The following is a 24,027-nucleotide window of genomic DNA, read 5'->3' as shown; positions in this document are numbered from 1 at the left end:
TGTCTGTATACCTCTCACCAATTCACATTATAGGTGCTTGTTCCCAAATTTCTTCAGCGTTATGACCTTGTCATTTGCAGAGACTTCTTCACACACTACCTTCTGGAAAGGTTGCACATGGGTATGTGTGGTTTCTTACATATGTGCTATAGAGTGTGCAGCAATCCTGGACCCTGCAGAGGTGCTGAGTGAGGGATTGCTGCACCTGTCTTGGCTGCCTGTGGTTCTCTGATTTCTCCAACGGAATAGACACGTGCTCATCCCCTGCATTTGGATTCTCATGGTGACTCATATTTTCCTTCAGAGTCTTTAGCTTCTCAAATTGGACTCGTTGTCATACCCAAAGTCTTACAAATGCTACGCACACACACTACTATGAGGTACACCCCTGCCCTAAATCCAAATCATTCTGAAGGGCTTGTCTGAACTCCATGACTCTTCATTGAAAGATGTCAAACTGTGTTGTAGCCTTAGAAACCCTGTGCTCTCTTGGAGCATGAAAGAGTGTTGAGAGTTTCACAGATAGCTGTTAATCCAACTTCTTATAGAAACATGGAGATTTAACAAAGAGTCTAATAAAAATTCAAATTGGGGAATTTCCAACTCAGGCTGCCTTCTTATCGTAACTGCCAGTGCCAGTTTTGGGCTGTGGTGCGTGGTCAATGGTGGAGCCTTTCACTGGGGCTAGGACCGCTGGCCTGGGCAGTCCAGACCCTCCACACCTTTTGGCACCCAGCAACTTGTGTCTTCCAGTATGGTCCTTGGCTTGTATTGTATTTTTTGGTGCTGTTTTCTAAACTGGTGAAAGAGAGTGTTGTGGTTTTGGTCACTGTACCTCAGTGCTCTCTAGATCTTACTGGGGTTGAAGTTGCCCCATCATCAAGTATAGCCCAGGTCTGAGGTAGTCATTTCATTTCAGAACCCCAGTTTCCCATCAGTACACTGTGGCAGTGGCAGCACCACAAAAGTGTGAGTGTTGGCCGAGGCACATGCTCCATAACCTGGCAGCCTGAGCACCCTCACTGGCAAGTGCTTTTCATCTCCTTTTGGCGAGCTCCAGGTTGCAATGGGGGATAGGTGGTTGACTCTTGTCCTGTTAAAAATGGAAAGGACACAGGAGGTTGGTGATCTCAGCACTCTCCTAGGAGGCAAGGTCACTGTTGTTAGGATTTCTTCCTTTGGAGTTCGTTGTGTGCTAGGCTGAGGACAGACTTGTACACATTTGGTGGAGCTTGGGTCATGCCGAGGACCATGAACTCAGTGACAGTTGCTCTCATGCAACAGGAAATCACATTTTAAGTGACCTCCACAGATCAAAGCCATGAGATTTGTTAAATTTTTTTTTCAGTAAATACTCCATTTGCCCATTGCTTGCTAAAGCTGATGCTTAAGATTATAACCGACATTATCAGAGCTGGGCTTGTAGTAAGTGAGTAAATAAATAAAACAATAGTTTTTGCAAACATGAGTGCATTTGGTGATTATGAAGACTGGAGGTTGCTCTTTATACCCCTTTAATTTTAATCAAAGATTGTCTACTTGTGAGTAGCAGTAATGATAGCTTTACACCAGGGCATTTCCAGTCAAATGGAAAAGTAATAGTACTCTGATTACATTTCTGTAGTTTCTCAATATTTCTGCCTTTGGAAGAAGTTCTTTCTCATTCTTCCTGGTACCACAAATGTTTTCTGGTGTTCAGGTGCCGAGGAGATGTTAAGTCGTGTGAGTGACACTAACACAGTGACCCTCTGTGAACAAAGGCAGTGCTGTAAGAGGAGATGCCATGCCCAGTGGGCGGCTCCTCACTGCCTTCCCCACGCAAAGGGCCTCACGGTGCTCGTCTCTGCTTGCCTCAGTTGTAGTGATGACGAAGACGTCGCATCGTTGTCAGCTAAGTTTGCTGATATTTATCCACTGAGTAACTACGATGATACCGAGGTGGTGGCCAACATGAATGGAATCCACAGCGAAATGAATGGTGGTGGGGAAAACATGGCCCTGAAAGATGAGGTATGGGCATGGCTTCCTCATAGCAACAGTAGATGGCATCATTTGGTGGTCTGAAATTTAATTTTTCTATTATTCTTCTGCTTTGAAAAGTTAGCTACAAAGGGCTGTCTTTAAAGTCCCCTCAGGTAAGCAGCACCAGTAGTAGTTCTTCAGAAGCTGATGATGAAGAAGTAGACGGCGAAAGTAGTGGGGAGCCTCCAGGACCCCCAAAAGAGGATGAGACCCTAGAAAATGGGAGCCCCAGGACGGAGGAGAATAAAGTGGACACTCCACCCCCATCCTACCCAGCTCAGCAGGTAGGGTTTCATGCTTCACACCTTCTGTTTTGCCAGGAGACTTTCTCTGTGGATGCTTTCTGTAAACATCATAATTAAATACGAAATTATTTTCTTTCCAGGAATTTAAGATGAGAACTAAAGAGAAACAGGCATGCTTTTGAAATAATACAACTACTTTAAGTCTTGTTTCTCTTGTTTGACTCTTTGATCATCTGTCTTGATTTTGTAACACCCTGTGCTAATTCTGTGTGTTTTAGGTATCAGAGTTTGTGCTTATTGTGTTTATTTTCTTTGTACAAGCAAGGCATTTATTTGTTAGTGTTTTTTGTTTGGAGACAGGGTCTCTCTATGTAGTCCAGGCTAGCCTTGAACTTTTCCTTCTGCCTGTCCCTCCTGAGTGCTGGGAAAGTTTATAACAGGTACCCAATAAGCAGCTTTTAAATGAAAGGAATTAAAATTAAAGGTCAAGGTGCTTGACTAATCAGTTCATTTTGGTAGGTAATGTAAATATATAATTAAAATAATAAAGGCAATATTAAAAGGCATACATTGAGGGCTGGAGACATGGCACAAGTGACAGTAGGATGCTTGCTTAACAAAACATGAGGCCCTGGGTTCAATCCCCAGTACTGCAAAAAATAGATAGATTAGATAGACAGATAGACAGAAAAGAATTTATAAAAACATACATTGAGAGATCTTCCTCTTAACTCCTTTTGCAGCCACCCTGTACTGCACCTATGTACCCCCATAGATGACCAGTTTTATTTATTATGTGCAAATAGCAAATATTTACTCTTCCCCTTCCTTATGGAAAAACCATGTGCATCCTGACAGACGCTATCTCTGCAGAGTGCAATGTGTTCCTCCTGTGGGTTGCCATGTAGTCATTCCCCGCCCTGCAAGTTACCTTTTTAAATCACTTTACATTCAGCCTCTCTGTATCTTTGAATCTAAAATCTACTTTTGAATCTAAAATCTACTTTTGAATCTTTTTATTTATTTATTTTGATGCTGAAGATCAAATCTTTACCACTGAGCTGTCCCCCAGCCCTGTTAATTACTTAAGCATGTCTTTTAAATATTTTCTTAGTGGTGTCATAGGGATGATAAATGCATCTTAATTTATTACTCCAAGTTAGCACTAACTTGATTCCAGTAACACACACAGACACAGACAAACAGTGCTCCAGAACAACTTCATATCCTTCTTCATCCTTTGAGCCATTGTTGTTCCATACATTTATTACGTTTGTACTTGTAATTCCAACACTGTTATAATTATTTGCTTTCTACAGTTTCATAACCTTTTGAGAAATTAAGAGCCAAGGTGAGAAAAAATACATTTACATGAGGTTTTCCATTTGCTGGCTTGCTTACCATTTCTGGCGTTTGTCATTTGTTTCTCTGTGGATTTAAGTCACCAGCTGTTATTTTCTTTCACTTGGAGCACATCCTTTAATATTTCTTAAGTAACCAGTTTGCTAGCAGTGAATTTTCTCAATATTTATGTAAAGTATTATATATACAAATGACATTAATATATATTTACATGTAAATGTCATGATTGTGCCTTTACTTGAGGAACAGTTTATTTTTAGAGGTTTTTAGGTTCGCAGCAGAGTTGAGGAGGAGGTGGGGTGCTCTTTGCCCCTATCCTGCCCGACATAACCTTCCTTCCAGCACAGTCCCAACCTAGAGGGATACTGTGGCCACAGTCTGTGGTGCCACGTAGACAGTTGGTCCTCCTGGCCTGCCTGTGCTTCCTCATGGGGGCTGGGCTGCTGGGAATCCTCCCTGAGGTGGTTCTGTGCCAGAGCCTGTGATCCTCATACCTCTTCATTTTCATCCATGTGAGGATTCATTGAGCCTCATGGATCCCTGCTTTCATGTTTCTCACCAAATTTGGAAAGTGAAATTTTCAGCCATTATTTTTATTACTTTTTTGTTTTGATTTTGTTTGGTCTTTTTTGCAGTACTAGGGATTGAACCTAGGCCTTGAACTTGCTGGTCAAGCTTTCTACCACTTGAGCTACATTACCAATCCCTTTGCCTTTTAGTTTGTTTTTCAGGTAAGGTCTTGTACCAGCTTTGCCCAGGCTGATCTCAAACTGAAATTCTCCTGCCTTCACCTCCAGAGTACCTGGGATCACAGTACTGCACTACCATGCCCGGCTTGGTTTTTGAGAAAGGGTTTACCCTAACTTTTTCTTCCTGTCTCTGCCTCCCAAGTAGCCATTATTTCTTTAAATATTCTTCTTTCTTTCTCTTTCTCCTTTCCTCTGGGACTTCCTTAAGGACATGTCAGTATGCTTAATGCTTTACTACAGGTCTCTCTGTGTATTCTTGTTTTATCTCTTTTCTTTCTCATTCTTTTTGTGGATAATTTCTATTGCTCTGATTGGAGTTCACAGATTCTTTTTTTTTTTTTTGCCATCTTAAATATGTTTTTATATTTTACTCTTTCTTTGTAATTTCTCTTTATTGTAATTCCCTATATGACAAATCTTTGTTTTCATATTGTTCATAATTCTCTGAGCTGCTTTGACATTTTCGTGTTAATCCAAAATCTAAACCCACTCAGAACCTGCTTCTAGTGACTGACTGCCCTTTTCCTTCAAAAGTTCAGATTATACTTTCGTTTTTCTTTGCATACCCGATAATTTTTTGTTAAAAATTGGACTTTTCTTTTTTCTTTTTTTTTTTTTTTTCAGGATCAGAGTTTGAACTCAGGGATTCTCCACTTGCGGAAGCAGGCATTCTACCACCTGTGCTACACCTCCAGTCCAAAACTGGACGTTTTAAATAACGAACCACCTTTGAATTCTGACTTTCCCACTGAGGGTTGTTTTTTGTTTTGTTTTTGTGTTTTATCACTTTCCTGAGCCTAAAGTGCTGCTGCCTCAGCTCATGTCATTTCTGCTTTCCGTTTTTCAGCCTGGCTTCTAGAGCTCTCCCCTTTGGTTGCTTGGTTTATTGGGCCAGCTAGCAGTTTGGTCAGAAGTAGCTCACATACTTCCCCAGACTCCACTGTCCCTGTCACATCTCTATAGGTTAGATAAATACTCCTTGCCCAGCCTATTCTCTACCCAGCTTTCCTGGTTCTTTGCTCTGGGCTCTGAGATCTCCGCTGGGTGTGCACTGAGGCCTTCTGGTCCACCAGCAAACTTATAGACAACTGAAGCAGCCTTCGTAGCTCTCTCATTTCCAGGGTCTCCCAATTAGGTTTCTGTTTTGTCTGCTCCTTACCCCAAACAGAGCCCCAGCCTCAAGCTAGCAGAGCTGTAGGCTTCCTGGTTCCCTCTGAGTCCACTTCTGTTGGCCCACCTTCGCTAAATGTGGGGCTGCCTCCCTTAGCAGCAGAGCTGGTTTTCTCTGGCACCCCTGCTCCACTGTGCTGCCGTGCTGCTCATCACCAGCGTGGGGTGGGAAAGTCCAGGACCCAAGCAAGCACACTGGGGTCGTGCTCTCTTCCCTGAAGCTCCAGCCAGCTTACGAGGATGAATGAATGCTGATTTCTAGTTTCCTTTGTCAATTGCATTCAGGTTGATGTTTGCTTGGAGGAAGAGGCATCAGCAGCCTTTTCACTCTCCCTGCCTGCAGTGCCATCTCTCCACTTCCTGCTGGAGGTCTCTGTGTGGTGTTGATTGCGCAGCAGGAGCCCAGAAAAGTCACCTAGTGGTCTTGTTCTCCTTGGTCCCACCTCCCTCCTGACACTCAAGTCCCTTTCCCCTTTTTACACAGGTCAATGGCTTCTGCCTCAGCAGACACCCAGCTAGGAATGAAGTGCTCCTCTCTTCTTTTGTAGGTTTCCTCGGTCTCAGGCTCTGGGGTCTCTCCTTTCCCCCGCAGGGAGGGCCTGGTCCATTCAGATTATCAGGATAAGCCCTGTATCTTTGTAACTACTCAGCAGAATGTGACTGACTTTAACATGATTCATGTCATTAAGGTTCCACATTAAACAGGTACTTTTTCTTTCCTTTTAGGCTGAACAAACTCCAAACACTTGTGAATGTCACGTTTGTAAGCAGGAAGCTTCTGGGCTGACGGCATCAGCAATGACGGCTGGAGCCCTACCTCCTGGCCATCAGTTCCTGAGCCCAGAGAAGCCCACACACCCTGCGCTGCACCTGTACCCCCACATCCACGGACATGTGCCATTGCACACGGTCCCGCACCTGCCTCGACCGCTCATCCATCCCACTTTGTACACAGCGCCCCCCTTCACACACAGTAAGGTAAGCCAAGGCACAAAGGGTCTGGAAGTGTCCTGCATAGCTAAGGGACACTCTTACAGGAGCATGTGGGTGAACTAAAGCTCCTTATGGGACAGTGCACTGTGATCTCTCCCGTGCTTGTCGTTTTGAAGGTTTACAGTTTAAAAAGAAAATTAATAACAGTCTTTGTAAAAAGCATGGTTTATTTACTTGGAATTAACCAGAGCATAGTTTTCAAATGATGTTGCTTACAGGTTAAACTGGGGGATGCGTCACATGTCTACTCATGATCTTCTCTGATGTGGCTCTTTTCCTTAGTGTGAACTAAAACTATTTGAACACAGTATGAGTCCTCTGATACTGCCTGGGCTCTGCAGGGTCCAAATGAGTCTGCATCCTTACCTTAAAATCAAAGGCCACATAAAAGTACACAAGCCTAAAGAAGAGTGCCAAGTCCCATGTTGTGAAAAGATCCCTTCACCTGAGGTTATAGAGAGGAAGCTGCAGGGCAGACAGGAGGGGCCCAGAAACCAGGTGTGCTGGAAGCCTGTTCAGGAAGTGATAGGGAAGATCTAGAAACAGTTTTTATGTGCTTCTCAGAGAACCCTTCATGTATTTAATACCTTATACTTTGAATCGTAGATGGCTTTGCCTCTGTTTTGGACTTACCTTTGTTGACTCACCATAATTTTGATTATTTTTTGTTTTACATTATTCCAGTTACTCTGGTTCAAGGTTCACTATAATCAGTCAAAACTACCATTTTCCCCAGACTCTACTAACTTGTCACTTAAAGCAGTGGTTCTGGACTGGAAGAGAAAGGGAGAGGACATGGATGGCATGGACAGGCTTTTCCAGACCACATGCCTGCCTCCTCCATCTGCATTGGCCACAGGTAGAGAGTAATAGTGGCTTAGAAAGTGCACTTTGTCACGTTCTGTTAGAATAAGTACTCAGCAATTGCTCAAATTCATGCTTAGCGTTTGTTAGATTAAATATTGCCCAACCTGTGGGGTGCGGGTGGCTCCCACCTGTAATCCTTGCTTCTTGGGAGGCAGAGATCAGGAGGATCATGGTTCAAGGCCAGCCCAGTCAAATAGTTTGAGAGACCCTATCTCAAAAATACCCAATACAAGGCTGGTGGAATGGCTCAAATAGTAAAGCGCCTGCCTAACAAGTGTGAAGCCCTGATTTCAAACCCCAGTACCTCCAAAAATTAATAATTATAAATAAAGGCAAATAAATACTGCTCAACTTGAACATTTAATGATGTCTTTATTAATAAAATGCATTTCAAAGCATTTTTAGATATATTGTCAAGTGCAGGCTATTTTCCCAGTCTTTGTGGTTTGTAGTCTGTTTTCCTCTTGGTAAAGATGTAAAGTTAAGAAGCTGTCTACTCCCTGTTCTTCTCTAAACAGAATTCCTTTTCTAGTCCTGAGAAAGGAATATAAAATGTTCTATCATATACTGTTTCTTGGTTGAAGTTATTCAAGAATTAGTTCCTAAAAATATCCAAGTAATGAAATCGAGTATTCCCAGAAGCCTATAGAGACACTGTAGTTAAAAACTGATTGCCTTCCCTGACTTTTGCCTTTCTTAGGTTATTTTTAGTATCATTGTCTGTATCTAATATCTGTTCCTTTGACCCCTGCTAAACTTTAATGCCATAAATAGATGGGAAAGATTCATGTGTAGAAAAGCAAAAATAGAGGCATCCATACATAGTGGAGGTCACATAGAAACTTAGGAATTTATCATCGAACCCCACTTCAGCCTCTTTGTTTATTAACATCAAGGCCATTTGTTGATCCATTAAATACCTTAGTTGGGGATCAGCTTTATTTGGAAAAACACAGTTGTATCTGGTGCAGAAATGTTTGTTTCTCTGTACAAGTTTGTGTTGTCTCTTACCAGATCTTGAAGCACTAGCTTGGATCCTTTGAGTTACTGTGGCTTACTTGAACACTGCACCTGTGACTGTGCATAGACTCCCAATGCAGTAACAGCTCTGTGGAGCTGGTGGACTCACCTTCTAGAGACAGATGACAGGGGTGCCAGAGGGCTGCCCAGGGTACTGCGCCACATCAGTAAAGGGGCAGAGAGGAGGTGGTGCGTGCGGAGGGCGGCCTGTGTCTACAGCTGTTCCTATCTTGTGAGGTGCCAGGGAATTAACTTTCCAGATATTTGAAAACTTACCAACTATCTAGTATTTCTAAATTCCATTGTGGCCTAAGAGCATAATATTGTATGATTTCTTGATCTTTTTTTTTTTTTTTTGTGGTGCTGGGAATTGAACCTAGAACCTTGCACATGCTGTGCAAGCCCTCTCCCATTGAGCTACACCCCCAGGCCTGATTTCTGTTCTGTTGAATTTAGAAAAGCGTGTTACACTTCCATGATGTGCTCCATCTTGGTGAGTGTCTGCTGTGCCTTCTGTTGTTGGGTGAAGTGATGGATAGATGCCGGTTCTACCAAAGTGATTGGTGGTATTGTTAAGTTCTACCGAGTCCCTCCTGGGATTCTGCGTGTTGGAGCTGTCCACTTCTCATAGAGGCTGTTAGAGACACAGACTTGATAGTGCATTCGTCTATTTCTCCTTACAGGTGCATAAGTTTTGCCTTGTTGCTAGGGGATGTTAAGGATCCCTAGATATGCTGACCTGTGATCAGCATATAAAACCCTTCTTTTTTTATTAGCATTTAATAGTTGTACAGGGGGAATACCTTATGACATTGACATATGTGCCTACAATATATTTTAATTAGATCCATACCCCCCTTTCCCCTTCTCCATCACTTAGAATAATTTCAGCAGGTTTCATTGTTCTATTTTCATACATGTACAACTGCCCTTCTTTATCTCCTGCAACTTTCCTAGCTCTGGAGTCTGTTCTGTCTGAAAGTATCACAGTTCCTCCAGCTTTTTTGATTAGTGGTTACATGGTATATTTTTCTTTCCCCTTAGTTTTTTTTTTCCCCTTGTGGTAAAGTATGTGTAACATAAAATGTAACATTCTAACCACTTTTAAGGGGTAGTCAGTGGAGTTAATTTCACAACACTGTGCACCTGTCATCACCGTCCATCTCTGTAACTTTTTATCCTCCTCCCTCAGCCTGTCAGCCCCCATTCTGCTTTCCCTCTCTGAGGTTGTGGTTATTGGCATTGCCTTACATAAGTGGAATCACACAGTACTTGTCTTTCTATGCTTAACTGACTTCACTTAGCGTGATGTCCTCAGGATTCCTCTACATCGTAGCATATTGTAGACTTTCCATTCATTCATAGATGGGCCATGTTTCCCTTGTCTGTTCATTAGTAGTGAGCACTTGTAGGTATTGTGACTAACACTGCTATGGATGCGGATATTGTTGAAGATTCTGCTTTCAGTTCTTTTGAGTATATACCTAGCAGGAGAATTGTTGGGTCATATGATTATTCTGCCACCACATTGCCTGCATCATTTTCCATTCCTACCAACAGTACACAAGGATTCCAGTTTCCTGACATCCTCACCAACACCTGTTACCTCGGTTTCTTTTGACTGTAGCAGTCCTAATAGGGGTGAGGTGGACTACCATTGTAGCTTTGATTTGCTTTGCCCTAATGATAGACATGTGCTCACCAGCCTTTTCTTTCTTCCCTTTCTTTTCCGTTGGTTTATGTGTCTGTCTGTATTGCCAGTGCCACACAGTTTTGATTATGGCAGCTTTATAGTAAATAGTGTAAGTCCTCCAACTTTGTTGCCTTTCAGGATTGTTTTGGGTTATTCAGGCTCTTTGAGATTTCATATGAATTTTAGGATGGGGTCTTTCCTACTTTTGCAAAAACTCAGCATTGGCATTTTGATAGGCTTGCATTGATTCTAACTTTTTGGTGATCTGAACATTTTAGTAGTAGTCTTCTAGTCTGTGGACACAGTGTGATGAACTTACTCAGTTAATTCTTAAATATTTTATTCTTTTTGATGCTATTGTGAATGGAATTTTTTTTTTTTGTATTTCTTTCAGATTATTCATTGTTAGTGTACAGAAATGCAACTGATTTTAAGTGTTGACTTTAAAGCTTGCTACTTGGTTAAACTCATTTATTAGGCCTAACAGTCTTATTTGGGGTTGTCTGCAAAAATCTTTAAGATTTTCTATATGTAAAATTATATCATCTTCGAACAAAGATTTAGTTCTTCCTTTCCAATTTGAATGCCTTTTTATCTTTTTTTTCTTGCCTAGATATTCTGACTGATTTCTAATACTATGTTGAATAGAAATGGCAGAGGCAGGCTCCCATGCCCTATAGCTAACACTTACCATGAGGATGTTTGTTTTGGGTTTTTTGTGGATGGAGATGGTTTTTTGTTGTTGGTGGTGTTTTTATCCTTGCTCTGTTTTGTGTCTTGAGATAGGGTTTATAATTCTACTGCCTCTGCCTCTTTGGTGCTGGGATTATAGCTGTTTTTACCATCACAACCACCTCTCATAGATGGTTTTTGCTACATTAAGGTAGTTTCTTTCTGTTTCTGCTTTGTTGAGTATTTTTCTCATGAAAGAGTGTTGAATTTAAAAAAAAAAAAAAAAGTGGAGCCAGGCACCCGTGGCTCATGCCTTGTAATCCTAGGTATTCTGGAGGCAGAGATCAGGAGGATAGCTGTTCAAAGCCATCCCAGGCAAGTTCAGGGAGACCCTATCTCAAAAAACCCTTCGCAAAAATAGTACTGACTCGAGGTGGTAGGCCCTGAGTGTAAGCCCCTGTACCGCAAAAAAAAAAAAAAAAATGTGAATTTTGTCAAGTGCTTTTCTGTGTCAGTTGAGATAATCATGCACGTTAAGCCTTCATTTTGCTAATGTTGTATATCACAATGATTCTGTTCTGTTGAATCATCCTTGCATACCACGATGAATCTCACTTGGTCCTGGTATGTAATTCTTTTAACTTGCTAGTAAATTTGTTTTTCTTGCATTAGGTCAGTTGTTTCAGTGTTCATAAGACACATTAGTCTGTAATTACCTTGTGGTGACTTTGGGTCCACTTTAGTGTTTTGGAAAAGTTTAAGGATTGATGTTTGAAAGAATTCGCCAGTAAAGCCATGAGGTCTGGGGCTTTTCTTTTCTTGATGAATTGTGATTACTGAGTTAGTCGTCTTAGTAATTGCACATGTATTCAGATTTTTCTGTTTCTTCATAAACTCATGAACTTCATGAACTCATGATCCTCCTGCTTCAGCCTCCTGAGTGCTGGGATTACAGGTGTATGCGACCATGCTTAGCAATTTACAAGATTTTTTTTTTTTTGGTTGTAATGACCTTTGAACTCAGAGCCTTGCATTTACTAAGAAGGTGCTCTACCAGCTGAACTACACCCCCACTCCATCTTACAGGCTATTTAAAGCAAGTTTCTTATAAATACATGTAGTTGACGCTTGATTTTAATACCCTCTGCTTCTGTCTTTTCATTGATATTTATGCCGTTCGTATTTAAATTCACTTTTTTCTCTACCCCCCAGGAAACCTTGCCTACCTGGTAGTTTTGTGATATACTCAGATTGATAAGCGCTTTGTTTGTAACCACTTTCTACTCATTACCTGCATATCAATGGTTCTCATCTTTGAAAAGTGTGTTGCAGTTGCCCAGAGTTACAGTGTGTGTTGTCAGCCATCACAGTCCTGCTCTAGGTCACTCTGCAGCTGCACAGGAGGCAGCACAATGCCAGTCGCCGCCCCCCCCACCCCCACCCCGGGCAGAGCTGCCTTTACGTCCTTGTCCATGGATTGATCACTCAGAAGATGTTATTGACCGCTCCAAACCAGTAGTTATCCTTCAGAAAAAGGAGGTTTTAGTTATGCTTACTCACTCTTCTCTGATATTCTTCTTTTGTATGTCTGCCCTGTGTTGCTTTCCTTCTGACTGGAGAGAACCTTTTAATATTCCTCCTGGGCAGATCTGCTGGCAATGAGTCCCCTCATCTTGCTGTCTGAGGAAGTCTTTATTTCACCTTCACTTCTGGAGGATTATTCCCCTGGATACACAGCTGTAGGTTGCTGGGGGTTTTCTTTCAACTCTTTACATATACTTTACTCTTCCCTTGCTTGCCTTTTCTGAGATGTCCTTTGTCCTTTCTATAAGTCCTTCCCTAGCCCCCTGCTGCTTTTGGGATTTTTGCAGTTTGCTTATAAACGCCTATGTTTGGGGTTTATTCTACTTGGTATTCTCTGCATTTCTTGGATCTTTGCTGTCTGCCATTAGTTTTGGAGAGTTTGGGGCAAGGTTACTTCAGGTGTTTCTTAGTTCTCTCTTTTCAGGAATTCTAATTATCTTGTGTTACATCTTTTGAAATTGTCCCACAGTTCTTGAATGTTTTGCTCTGTTTGGTGATGATTTTTGTTTGTTTTGCTTTTGGTCTTTGTTACTGTTTTTATGAGACAAAGTCTCACTAAATAGCCTTGAGCTCTCAATCCCCCTTCCTTAACCTCCAGAGTGCTTGTTTCTCTTTGCATTTCAGTTTGAGAAGTTTCTGTTGACATCTCTGGGAGCTTGCCGATTCTTTCCTTGTCTGTGTCCAGCTGCCGAGAAGACCCTCAGAGACATCCCTCATTTCTTGGAGTGTTTTTATTGCCAGCTTTCTGCCTATCTCTGCTTATGAGGCATGCTTGTTCATCATTTTGGATTCCCTGTCAGATCCTTTTCTTTCACTTTTGTCTCCATAAGTCCTCCAAAGTTCTGTTGTCTCAGCTTCTGTTTGGACTGACGCTGACCCTGTATATCCTTCATATCTGAAGCTATTTGAGGTTTCTAACCTCCCTGTCTCTCAGCTCTACATTGTGAGATTTTTGGATCAGTCTCGCAGTTAAGTAATCGGCTGATAGTGCCTGACCCACTACTGAAGTTTTAATTCTAGCATGAATCTTATTTCTAAGCTCTAATTTACTTCTTTTAATCACACATGTCTGGTTACTTTTTATGTTCTTACTCCTTGATTACCTTTTATTTCATGATTTCTTTAATCACAGTTTTTTTCTCTTTAAGCATCTTTTCTTTCACACCATTAATCTATGTTTGAATGAAATCTAAGGATCTAAATGTGTCATTTCTGCTGACGTCACTCAAGTGTGCTGTTTTCTCATGTGGATAGTTTTATAGGGTCATGTATTGTGCAGTTCACTCTGAGAACCCTAAGGCCCTCACTAGGGGAATGCCTTCCTTAAGAGGTCCCAGGTGCTAGTGTGGTGCTGATCCACCCTAGGTCCTGGTCTTAAGAGTCCAGGTCTGCTGGCTGGGCCTCCACGCCACTCATATGGCCTGTGTGTCTTCAGGGCAGCACTCTCTGCCCTTCACCTCCACCTTATTTCTCTCACCACCTTCTTACCACTCCATTGCATCCTTTGCCTTGGTTAAGCAGTTTGTTACCAGGATCTTGCTACAGGGTAGAGTTGAGCAGCAATTCTTCCTGACACTCCCCAGCCCCAGGGGAAAAGTGGCCTTAGAGAGAAGGGTGAATATGGCTGGGTGTTGGGGGTTGGCAAATGGGTTGGAGTAGCTGCTCTGCTGCATTTTACCAGAGCAGGCTTCTCCTGCCTTCCCATATGGGTGGTATGTCACCATTCTGCAAGGTCAGAATTTGTACTTGAACCTAAGACTTCCAACTTCAAATCCTGTCTTTTTCATCCATCTCAGAAAATGTTTTATGAAACAGTCACTGTACCAGAAAGGGGCCTAGAATGAAGTGGAGAGATGTCTTGAGTCCTCCACTGGGGGATTGGGGAATAGTAAGAATTGCCACTGGGTTCTGGACCTCAATGGATTCAATAATCAGGTGAGGCCTAATGACACTGAAGAGCTAGGCACGGTTCCCCCAGGGCTCCAGACCAAGTGATTGGTCTCAGTCCCTTGTTAGCTCCAGGGTCCAGGGTATGCATCTGTACACTGCCTCTCTCTCCAGGTTACTTGAGACTTAAGTATAGCTATTGCAGAAGTGTTTAATACAGTTAAAACACGGCACACATACACGTTCCGGTTGGGACCTTGGGGGCAGTGCTATGTGGAGGTTAGGGACCTAGGTGGATTGTGCTGGGGTCATGTTGTGGCCATCGGATCTTCAGCCTGCTAACGAGCGAGCAGTGAGGCCAGTACAGAGGCGTGCTTTAGCTTCATTACCATCTCTGGGAGAATACGGAGAAACCTCAAGTGAACAGAAGAACAGAACAGGCATTCATTGAACTTCCATGTTAACTGCAGTATAACTGGAATCTCCTTGTTTCAAATGTCCTCTCTCTCTCTGCCTAACTCTCCCTCTCCACCCCCACCCCCCCGCCATATTTAATAATACCATCTTTTACTGTCTTGGCTCGTCTTTTGCACCCACACTCATGGCATTTTGGATGGTGTCAGTGGGGAGGACAGGCTAGGAAGGCATTGTTTTATGTTTGCATTTGTGTCCAAGCTTGCACTTACAGCAAAACCTTTCCCTTCCTGTGAATTACTTCTTTTGTCTCCAAGTGAAGAACAATTCGAAACCTCTGTTCATTGAAGCTTTGTAGACTTGTGTAAATAGTGAAATCAGTATTTTAATTCAAAGTATTGTCCTCAGTTTGAGAGACTGACTTCATTGATTATCACCAATATATTTACCAAGGCCTGACCAACAGTGGTCTAGTCAGTAGACAGCTGTTTTTTTCAGGAAGAAACCCTTAAGTTGTTGAGGTCAGTAGACATCATGTACAAAAATAAATATAACTGTTTTATTACTTGCTTTGTGGGGGTTGGTACTGGGGTTTGAATTCAAGGCTTCACTCTTGCCAGGCCAGCGCTCTACCACTTGCCACTCTACCAGCCCAGCTATTTTATTAGTGATCCTCACTTTTGTCTTCAGTCTCTACACCTCCCTTTTAGGGGGCAGGCTTCTGAAGAAATGTGTAAGTAGGATGTGCAGGCTATTCCTGTGTGTTTCCATTGCTAGTTTTGTACATGTGTCCCTTATTCCCCTAAACCAAACTGTGGTCTACGAATACATACTGATCACCCAGGATGTGCCAGGCCCTGTGCTACATTTCTAGGAAAACCAGAATCAGTTAATCCAGGTCTCTGTTTTCAAAGAGCTTGTAGTCTAAAGAGAAGACAAAAATGTAATCTAAATAAAACAACAAAAATGCTGTGGTATGACTGGGGGTATACCTCAGTGACAGAGCTTGTCCAGCATGCTCAAGAACCTGGATTTCATCCCCAGTACTGAAAGAGACGCAGACAGACAGACATGCCTAAGATTACTTGTAGGTGCATGGTAGGAAAGTAACACCAGAGAGGGAAAACTGAAATGAGCTCAAGGGTGGTTTTACAGAGTAGGTAATGTTAAATTAGGGTTTTGAAGGATGAGCAAAAGGTCTCCAACGTAAGTAAGGTAGAGTTAAGGTGGTCAACCAGTGCATAGCTATGTCTTACGAGCCTTAGGAAGCTCTTCATTTAGTAGCTCAGGTCTGAAAGTACTTCTGTTTCTCGTAACTCACCCTCTACCCACCAGCCTACAAGGCAGGCTGCTTTACACTTGAGGGGTATTTCTGCCTTCTAGCAGAAGGTCCCCAAGACTGTTGCTTTTCATCTGTTGCTTCTTAGCAAAGCAGCACTTAGCATTTTACTACTTTGTAAAGCCTGGCATCTTATTGAAATATGATTTTCTTACTTTCTGCTCCCTGGGTTTCCCCAGGCAGAACAACTAGGTGAGGCCCTTGCTTTTATCCTGGGCGGCCATCTAGGCCTGTTTCTTCCACCTTCTAGTCCTGATTGTCTGTTCTGGCCCCTACCCCTTTGCCTTCCCAAACCCCCCTCCAGGTCAGTGGACACACTGAGCTGTGCCAGCGGCCTGTGTAGAGTTACTGCCCACTTCTCTGTTCAGGCACATTGGGAGATGGGCACAGATGATGGGGTTTGGCTGTTTGGTTAGAGTTGGTTTGTGTCCAGGGGCCACAGTCTTAGAAATGATGGGAAGCCACCTTTGCACTCACCAAATGCTCACTGTAGGTAGGCCAGGCCAGGCCAGGCAGTATGCAGAACTCTTCCTGAGGACCCCAGAGGTAAGTATTCCAAATTTCAGATGAGAAAACTAGAGCACAAAAAGATTGAGTGATTTGCCTGAGGTCACACAGCTAGTAAATGGGAGGCTGGGAAGTGGGACTAGAGTTCAAATCCAGCTCTGTCACTGAGCAGAGTAACAGAGGTGGTAGTCTCTGAGCTCCAGGTTCAGTCCCAGCTATTGTCTGACAGCCCCCAAACTCCTTTCCTAGCCATCTTCTCCCCATTGCTGCTTCAGTTCTCATTCCCTAACTAACTGCTTCAGTGTCATCTCCCCCTTCTGTTCACTCACCGTTTTACCACCGATTGATCTTTCTAATAAACAGATCTGGCCATCTTCCCTTAAGACCCTCTGCGGCTCCCTCGCCCCTGCAGGAGAGCAGTCACATACAGTTACCACCTCTGATGTGGCTGCTGCCTTCTGTGGCACTGCCCTCTGTATACCTGGGCCGTCCCTGGGCTCTGTCCCATCCCTTCCCCTATTCTGCCCACCCCAGGACCTCGGGATGTCGCTGAGCTGCAGCTGGGAACCCTCCTGAAACCTCCCAGGGGAGCTTACAGCATTTGCTGCTCATTTCTGCATCTTGAAGGATGTGTGCTCACCAGGCACCCTTCCCCAAACCAGACCTGTGCTTGACTAGGCAGGGCCCACAGCTGGGCACTCGACAGGGCCAGCATCTAGTTGTCTTGTCTCCTCATGAAGTGTACATTACTGTGGTCTCAGTGAAGTGCAGTGACACAGAGCCCAGGGCATTCAGCACAAGCCTTAGTTTGGTCCTGGATTTGGGGTCCTGAGGGTAGAAGCAAAGGCAGCAATGGCTTCTCTAAGAAAGTGACACCTAGGCTGAGGCCTGGGGGGAGAGAGGTACAGAGCCAAGATGAGGCATTCTAGAATGTGGCACACATGAGCAGCTGCAGAGTCTAGAAGGAAGACCAGGGAAGGAAGGCCTGTGTGAACAGGATAGAGGGAGGTAGTCTGGTTTTCTGGGTGATGGCATGGACCTTACAGGAAGCCATTTCAACATTCTAAGCAGGGAAGGGACATTCAAAAATCCATTCTGGTTACGGTGAGAAATAGGACTGGCAGGAGGCCAGAGTGCAGGTGTGGAGGCTGGTGTTGGCAGTGCAACTATGAGAATGTCACAGCCTGCCCAGGACCTTAGGAGTCAACAGAGAAGGCCAAGGAGGCCCTGGCATATGCAGGTGGTGCCAGGTGACTTAGGACTCAGTAAATGTGTGGGTGCTGGCAGGCCCACTGACTGGACCTTGGTCCCCTTCCCATGGTCCCTTCAATAAGGATCTGCCCCACAGGGCCCAGATAGGGCTTGCTGATGAGCTGGCTCCCTTGGAATGCCTCTGCTTCAGAACACAATGTAAAATTCCTCCAGCTTTTCAGATGTAAGCTGTTCTTTGCCCAGAGATAAGAGTTCATCGTCAGCTGGACATAGTGGCTCACGTCTGTAATCCTAGCTACTTGGGAGGCAGAGATTGGGAGGATTTCAGTTTGATGCCAGCCCATACAAACAGTTAATGATACCCCATTTCAACCAATAATTGGGCATGGTGGCACACTGTCATCCCAGCTATGCTGGAAAGCCTAAATAGGATTGCAGTCAAGACCAGCTTGGGCAGCAAGTCCCTGAGTGCAAACCCCCCAATACCACTTCAAAAAAAAAAGAAAGAAAAGAATGAAAGAAGTTAATTGTAAGGTTTTATCATCCTTATCAGTGCTTCCACAGCTGACTGCGATCATTAAAATGTCTGCGAATAAGCATAGGTGCAGATCTTACGCATATGAATCACATTTAAAACGTGACTAGGTAGAGATGTTAGAAGTTACTGAGTTGTCTAAAGGCATCAGCTACTTTTTAAATCTATGCCTGGTTGAAGTTTGACCTGTAAGGCTTTGTGAGATGCCCTCCATGGACACCAGCCCTGGGGAGCATATCCCACAAGTTTTTAGTCACAATTTGTCTGTTGGTAGTTTAACCACTTAGGTAAACAGAATATTGGCTTTGATATGTGATTAGAAAATTTTTTTTTGTAGGCTTTACCACCAGCACCTGTTCAGAATCACACAGATAAGCATCAGGTGTTCAGTGCATCTCTTCAAGACCATATTTATCCGAGCTGTTTTGGGAATGCTCCAGAGTGGACTAGTTCTAAATTTTTAAGTCTTTGGGAATCAGAAGTGATGAATGATAAGAACTGGAATCCTGGCACTTTCTTGCCAGATACAATTTCTGGTAAGGAATTTGTTAAAATTTCTTAAGATTTTAAATAACCCAAGCGAGTAGATTGTCATCATTGTTGTGCTCCACGAAGGCCCAAGGGCAGCCTCTTCCCTGGCAGGAGGCCCTGGACCTGTCATCCCACCACTGTGGCTGAGCAGAGCCGCATGGCACTGCCCCTGCTGCTGAGGGTTTAGTTCTGGAGCAGTGATGACCACCAGGTCCCCGCCTACTTCACTGGAGCAAGGAGACAGTGCCGCGGTCTGCTCAAATGCTGTGACTCACGTTCCTTTCCTCTGGTTTCCTTGTTGACCCTACATGGGCTCTCTCCCCTCTAACAAGCTCCTTCCTCCCCAGCTGCCTCAGCTGCTGAGGCTCAGCTGTTACTTCAGCTGCAGGGCCAGGGGGCACCTCTCTGTCTTCATGTGGCTAGAGCTCCTGGTAGCCCCACACCCTGCCCTGCATGTGCTCAGAACAGAAGCTAGACTTGACATCCTGCTCTGTGCTTCAAAAGGGTTTCTAGCTGTGTGGCCCTAGGCAGGTTGCTTAGCCTCTCTGAGCCTCAGTTTCTTCATCTTTAGGATGGGAATCACAGTACCAACCTCAGAAAGTGGTTTTAAGACATTGAATAGCACAGGCATTGGCATATAGCAGGTGCTGAGTAAGCTTTTTCCTTCTAATGAAAGCACATCCCGAGAAGCCCTGATCTTAGTACCAACCCTGGTTTCAAGAGCTTAGGCATCAGCATGTCTTTCGGGGGCTTTGCTTATAAATAACTGTGCTGAGAAGCCTTAACTTTCCCATTCTTCTCCAAAGGGAGTGACATTTTAGGGCCAGCACTCTCAGAAACAAGACCTGAAGCTCTTCCACCTCCACCTAGCAACGAACCACCTGTGGCTTCCGATAGCAAAGAGAAAAAAAATGTCACAAAAAAGAAATGTTTGTACAATTTCCAAGATGCTTTTATGGAAGCCAATGAAGTTGCCATGACAAACACAGTCGCCATGGCCACCTCCTCAGCCACATCCTCAGTGTCGTGTACAGCCACCACAGTGCAGTCCAGCAGCAGCCAGTTCAAGGTGTCCTCCAGGAGGCCGCCTTCCGTAGGTAAGACCCTTAGCCTCTGGGACTCCAGAGCCGCTCAACTTGCTCACGCCTTCCACTGACTGGAAGAAGCTCAATGAGTGACAGAACACACATGCAGAAGATCGTGCCCTTTGGGCTGTGGTGGGAATTTTAGCTGTTACTCTGAATGCCTGAGTCACGTCACTCTGTCTGGCCTCCACCCTCTGTACCTGTTGTTCTGTGATGGGAAGAGATCATTGCCTTCTGAGTATGGGGCAGGATTCCCCCAGAAGCTGCTTTAGGACAATGCTGAACAAAAGAAAGCAGGTGTGAGCCAACGGTGCTGCCTGTCCCTTGGCCTGCTGTCACTCAGATTGATCTGCTTACCAACAGTAAGAGGGACCTGAAAGCAAGGAAACTATTAAAGGCCCAGGGCAAATATCAAAGGGACATGGGAACTGGCTTGCTTGCAGGGGCCTGGCCAGCCAAAGTGAATACAATTAAAGCATCCAAAAAAATTGTGAGCTGGCAGAGTGGCTCAAGTGGTAGAGCGCCTGCCTAGTAAGTTTGAGGCCCTGAGTTCAAATTCCTGTGCCACCAAAAAAAAAGGAGTAGCAATAGATCTGCTTACTGAAGTTGGGGAAAAAGAGCATTATGATGGATTCTAGCACTCAAAAGTCAGGAATCCCTAGGGATGCTCAAAACAGTAGGGTGGGGACGCTCTTGCAGAATCATGCTGCTACTACATGTGTACAAAGGCTAGAAAAAGAAAGTCACAGTGCCCCAGTCAGCAGTGCAGTGACTCATTCAGGTCAGCATCGTCAGGGAGCACTAAGAACATTGCGTATCACTGCCCAAAAGTAGCATCCACCGGGACTGACCCATTAAGGAGGGATGTGGGTGCCCCCACATCCCCTCCACCCCTTCCCACCCCGCACCTTCCAAAAGAAGCTGGCAGCCCTGCACCTGACACTGCATGGAGCAGGTGCTTCCTGTTGCCATGAAATAGAAAGGGTCTGACTTACCTTTGCAGGATTCGCGCCTAAAACATTTCACCCATATTTAATGAAACAAGATAGATCCAGATTGGCAGACAGCTGGCCTCTTCAAAAATGTATGTCATGACAGTGAAAGGAAAAAAGTTTAGGAGAGGCCAGATTGCAAGGAACGCTAGGAAGGTCTTGGATGCAGGGGGCCCATGAGGGACAAGAGCACTGTCATGGTCCTGGTGCCTGAGTATGCATGTGGGGGAGGGGCTCAGAGCACCCGAGTTCTCGGAGCTCAAGTGAAAGCACCAGGCACACCCAGCCTACTCCAAATGTTAGGCCCAAACCAAACCAAGTGTGTGTGTGGGAATAAAGTCAGTGTGACAAATGTACTGAAGGGTGAATGGGTACTCTGTACTGTTCCTTCAGATTTATTCCAGGTCTGAACATTTCAAATCAAAAAATTGGCAGAAAGATGTCATTGAAGGAAACACAAGTGTCTGTGCTTTCTTCAGCCGTTGCATCTCTACATGCAGGTGACGTCTTTCACGGCCTCAACAAGGAGGACCACAGACACTCGGCACCTGCCGCCCCAAGGAACAGCCCCACAGGCCTGGCCCCCCTCCCAGCCCTCTCTCCTGTCGCGCTCTCCCCAGCCTCCACACCTCACCTTGCAAATCTTGCAGCCCCATCATTCCCCAAAACTGCAACCACAGCTCCTGGGTTTGTGGATTCACGCAAGAGCTTCTGTCCTGCCCCTGTGGCTCCCCCACCCTCCACCACAGACGGCTCCGTTAGTGCCCCACCCAGCGTCTGCAGGTGAGCTGTGGGCACCCAGGTCCCTTTGGGAAGGACTGGGAGCACTTTGGAAACTGTAGACTGTGCTCTGGGTCCATGCAGTTGAAAAGTCCAGTGAAGGGCAGAAGGAACACAGGGACCTCCCACCAGAGGCCATGGGGAGGACTCCCATCTCAGCCTCTAGTATTGTGGCGGAAGACTAGAGGCCCTGACCCCATGGGCTGGTGGGGCACATGCCACTGTGCCCAGCCATTGGTTAAAAGACTGTTTCTGTTACCTTTGAACTTGAGGCTATTTCCTCCCACCCCCCAGTGGAGAAACAGTGTGGCAGGAACAGGCAAGACAGCCAGAGGGGACATTGGGGAGGACATGTGTGCCTGTTTGGTAGCACTGTGTGACCACTGCACGTGTGCGTGCCATACCTCTTGCCTGAGCCTCGTCTCTGCACCGTCTTTGCTGACTACACAGACACTCTGTGACCCTGGGGCCGTGCGCCCTGCTTGCTGCTGCTTTATGTGAAGTGCACAGAAGAGCGGGTGGGCATGAGGATCAATGTGCAATCAGTGTTTTCAGGGGAGGCCTGCTTGCTAATGGGCTGTGTGGGGTTTTGTAGTGACCCGGACTGCGAAGGCCACCGCTGCGAGAATGGTGTCTATGACCCCCAGCAGGACGATGGGGATGAGAGCGCAGATGAGGATAGCTGCTCTGAGCACAGCTCCAGCACCTCAACCTCCACCAACCAGAAGGAGGGTAAATACTGTGACTGCTGCTACTGTGAGTTCTTCGGACATGGCGGGGTAAGTGCGTGCAGCTGTGACGCCAGGACCTGAGAAGTGTGCAACCTGGCAGCTCTTTGGCAGGATTTGTGCACTATTTAACAACCACAACAAAAAAGATTACCCATATTTTACCAGGTTTCACAGTTATATGTAATTTGAGGGGTAGATGCCAAAGTGTGTTAGGCTGCTTGTGACAGCTTTGTCTTTTTCTGCCGTTCGATTATGTCTTTCTTCCTTATTTTTCACAATGCTCATGTGCTACTTAAATATTTTTAAACGGGGTATTTCTAGAGATAAGTTCTGAAATTTATTTCATCTAAAACTGTGAAAATTTTAAGCTTAATTTAGTTGTGTTCTTACTTATAGCCTCCAGCTGCACCAACAAGTAGAAATTATGCAGAAATGAGGGAAAAGCTTCGCTTACGTCTGACCAAGAGGAAAGAAGAGCAACCTAAAAAAATGGATCAAATCTCAGAACGGGAAAGTGTTGTTGACCATCGCAGAGTAGAAGACCTTCTGCAGTTTATAAACAGCTCAGAGACCAAGCCAGTAAGCAGTACTCGGGCAGCCAAACGAGCGAGGCACAAGCAGAGAAAGGCAAGTGGTGGCTGTGTGCCGGGGCACTGTGCCATGTGGGCTCCAGGCATGAAGCGGCACTCATAGTAGCTGAGGCTTGGGAGCTTGTGGCTGCACCTGCCCTGCTGCTTCAAGAACCTTTGTCTATGGTGACCTTAACCGGAAGCTGGTTAAAACCTCACTTTGTATCATCAAGAAACCACTTGCCCCTTGAGATGTGGGTTTATAGTACCTCACTCAAGGCTGCAGGTCCTGCGCTGACCATCCTGGGACAGCAGACCCTGTACAGCTGTCTGTGGGAAAATTCCTTCCCAGCACAGCAGAGGAGAGGTCCTTGAGGGTGGAGAGAAGAGTAAGGCCTCCGTGGGCTTTTGAAACCTGTAATGAAAAAGTGCCTTTAGTAGGAGACGGGCAGGACCCCGGCCAGTGGAACCTCCAGACCCAGGACCGAGCAGCCCCTCCCACACTCCTTTCCTCCTGATCCACTGGACAGTCCCATTGAGGGCCAGCCCAACATCAACATAAACGTAAAGGGTGGAAGAGTGACGCAATGGGCTCTGATGGGAAGCTCAGGGATGGGTAACAAGGAGGCTTGCCTGTGGCCTCGTGAATGAGCCGGAACCAGAGACTGTGCTGCAGTGCATGAGAAGTGATAAGCAAATACGTGTGTGTGGTATGCAATGTGCAGCTGATGTAGCGAAAAGATTGAAGCTTGCAAAGACCATTGTGTTTTCCCAGGCAAAATGTCTTTGCCGAAGTTTCTTATAAGCACTAGCCTTTTGGAGCTCAGTTGTAGAAGGAGCCGTACCTCTTACTCTTTTTTTTTTTTTTTTTTAATGGACAACTCCACAGTAGATTCTGTTGCCGGTGGGATTTTTTGTTCGTTGTTTTCTTTTTTTTGTTTGAGACAGGCTGGCCTCAGACTTCAGTCCTCATGTCTCAAGCTCACAAATGCTGGAGCCTCTTAGTCCTAATAGCTTTTATCTGTTTCTAAACAGTAAGAATAGGTTTCTGTTCACACCCTGGAACAT

At 44.9% G+C, this 24,027-nt stretch overlaps 1 protein-coding gene across 4 annotated transcripts in view; it reads left to right on the top strand.

The window, feature by feature from the left end:
* Positions 1-24,027, top strand: part of Fam193a (family with sequence similarity 193 member A) — a 125,393-nt gene that overhangs the window by 86,676 nt on the left and 14,690 nt on the right. For all 4 annotated transcript variants that reach the window (XM_020162741.2, XM_020162743.2, XM_020162745.2 and 1 more), the window contains 8 exons: positions 1,857-2,010; positions 2,127-2,306; positions 6,275-6,526; positions 18,609-18,807; positions 19,609-19,899; positions 21,380-21,662; positions 22,255-22,438; positions 22,787-23,017. In XM_020162741.2, the coding sequence (XP_020018330.1) occupies positions 1,857-2,010; positions 2,127-2,306; positions 6,275-6,526; positions 18,609-18,807; positions 19,609-19,899; positions 21,380-21,662; positions 22,255-22,438; positions 22,787-23,017 (1,774 nt within the window). The remainder of the gene's footprint in view (positions 1-1,856; positions 2,011-2,126; positions 2,307-6,274; positions 6,527-18,608; positions 18,808-19,608; positions 19,900-21,379; positions 21,663-22,254; positions 22,439-22,786; positions 23,018-24,027) is intronic.

This window comes from Castor canadensis, chromosome 9 (assembly GCF_047511655.1).
Source record: "Castor canadensis chromosome 9, mCasCan1.hap1v2, whole genome shotgun sequence".
Lineage (NCBI taxonomy): Eukaryota > Metazoa > Chordata > Mammalia > Rodentia > Castoridae > Castor > Castor canadensis.
This window is presented reverse-complemented; position numbering and strand designations above follow the sequence as displayed.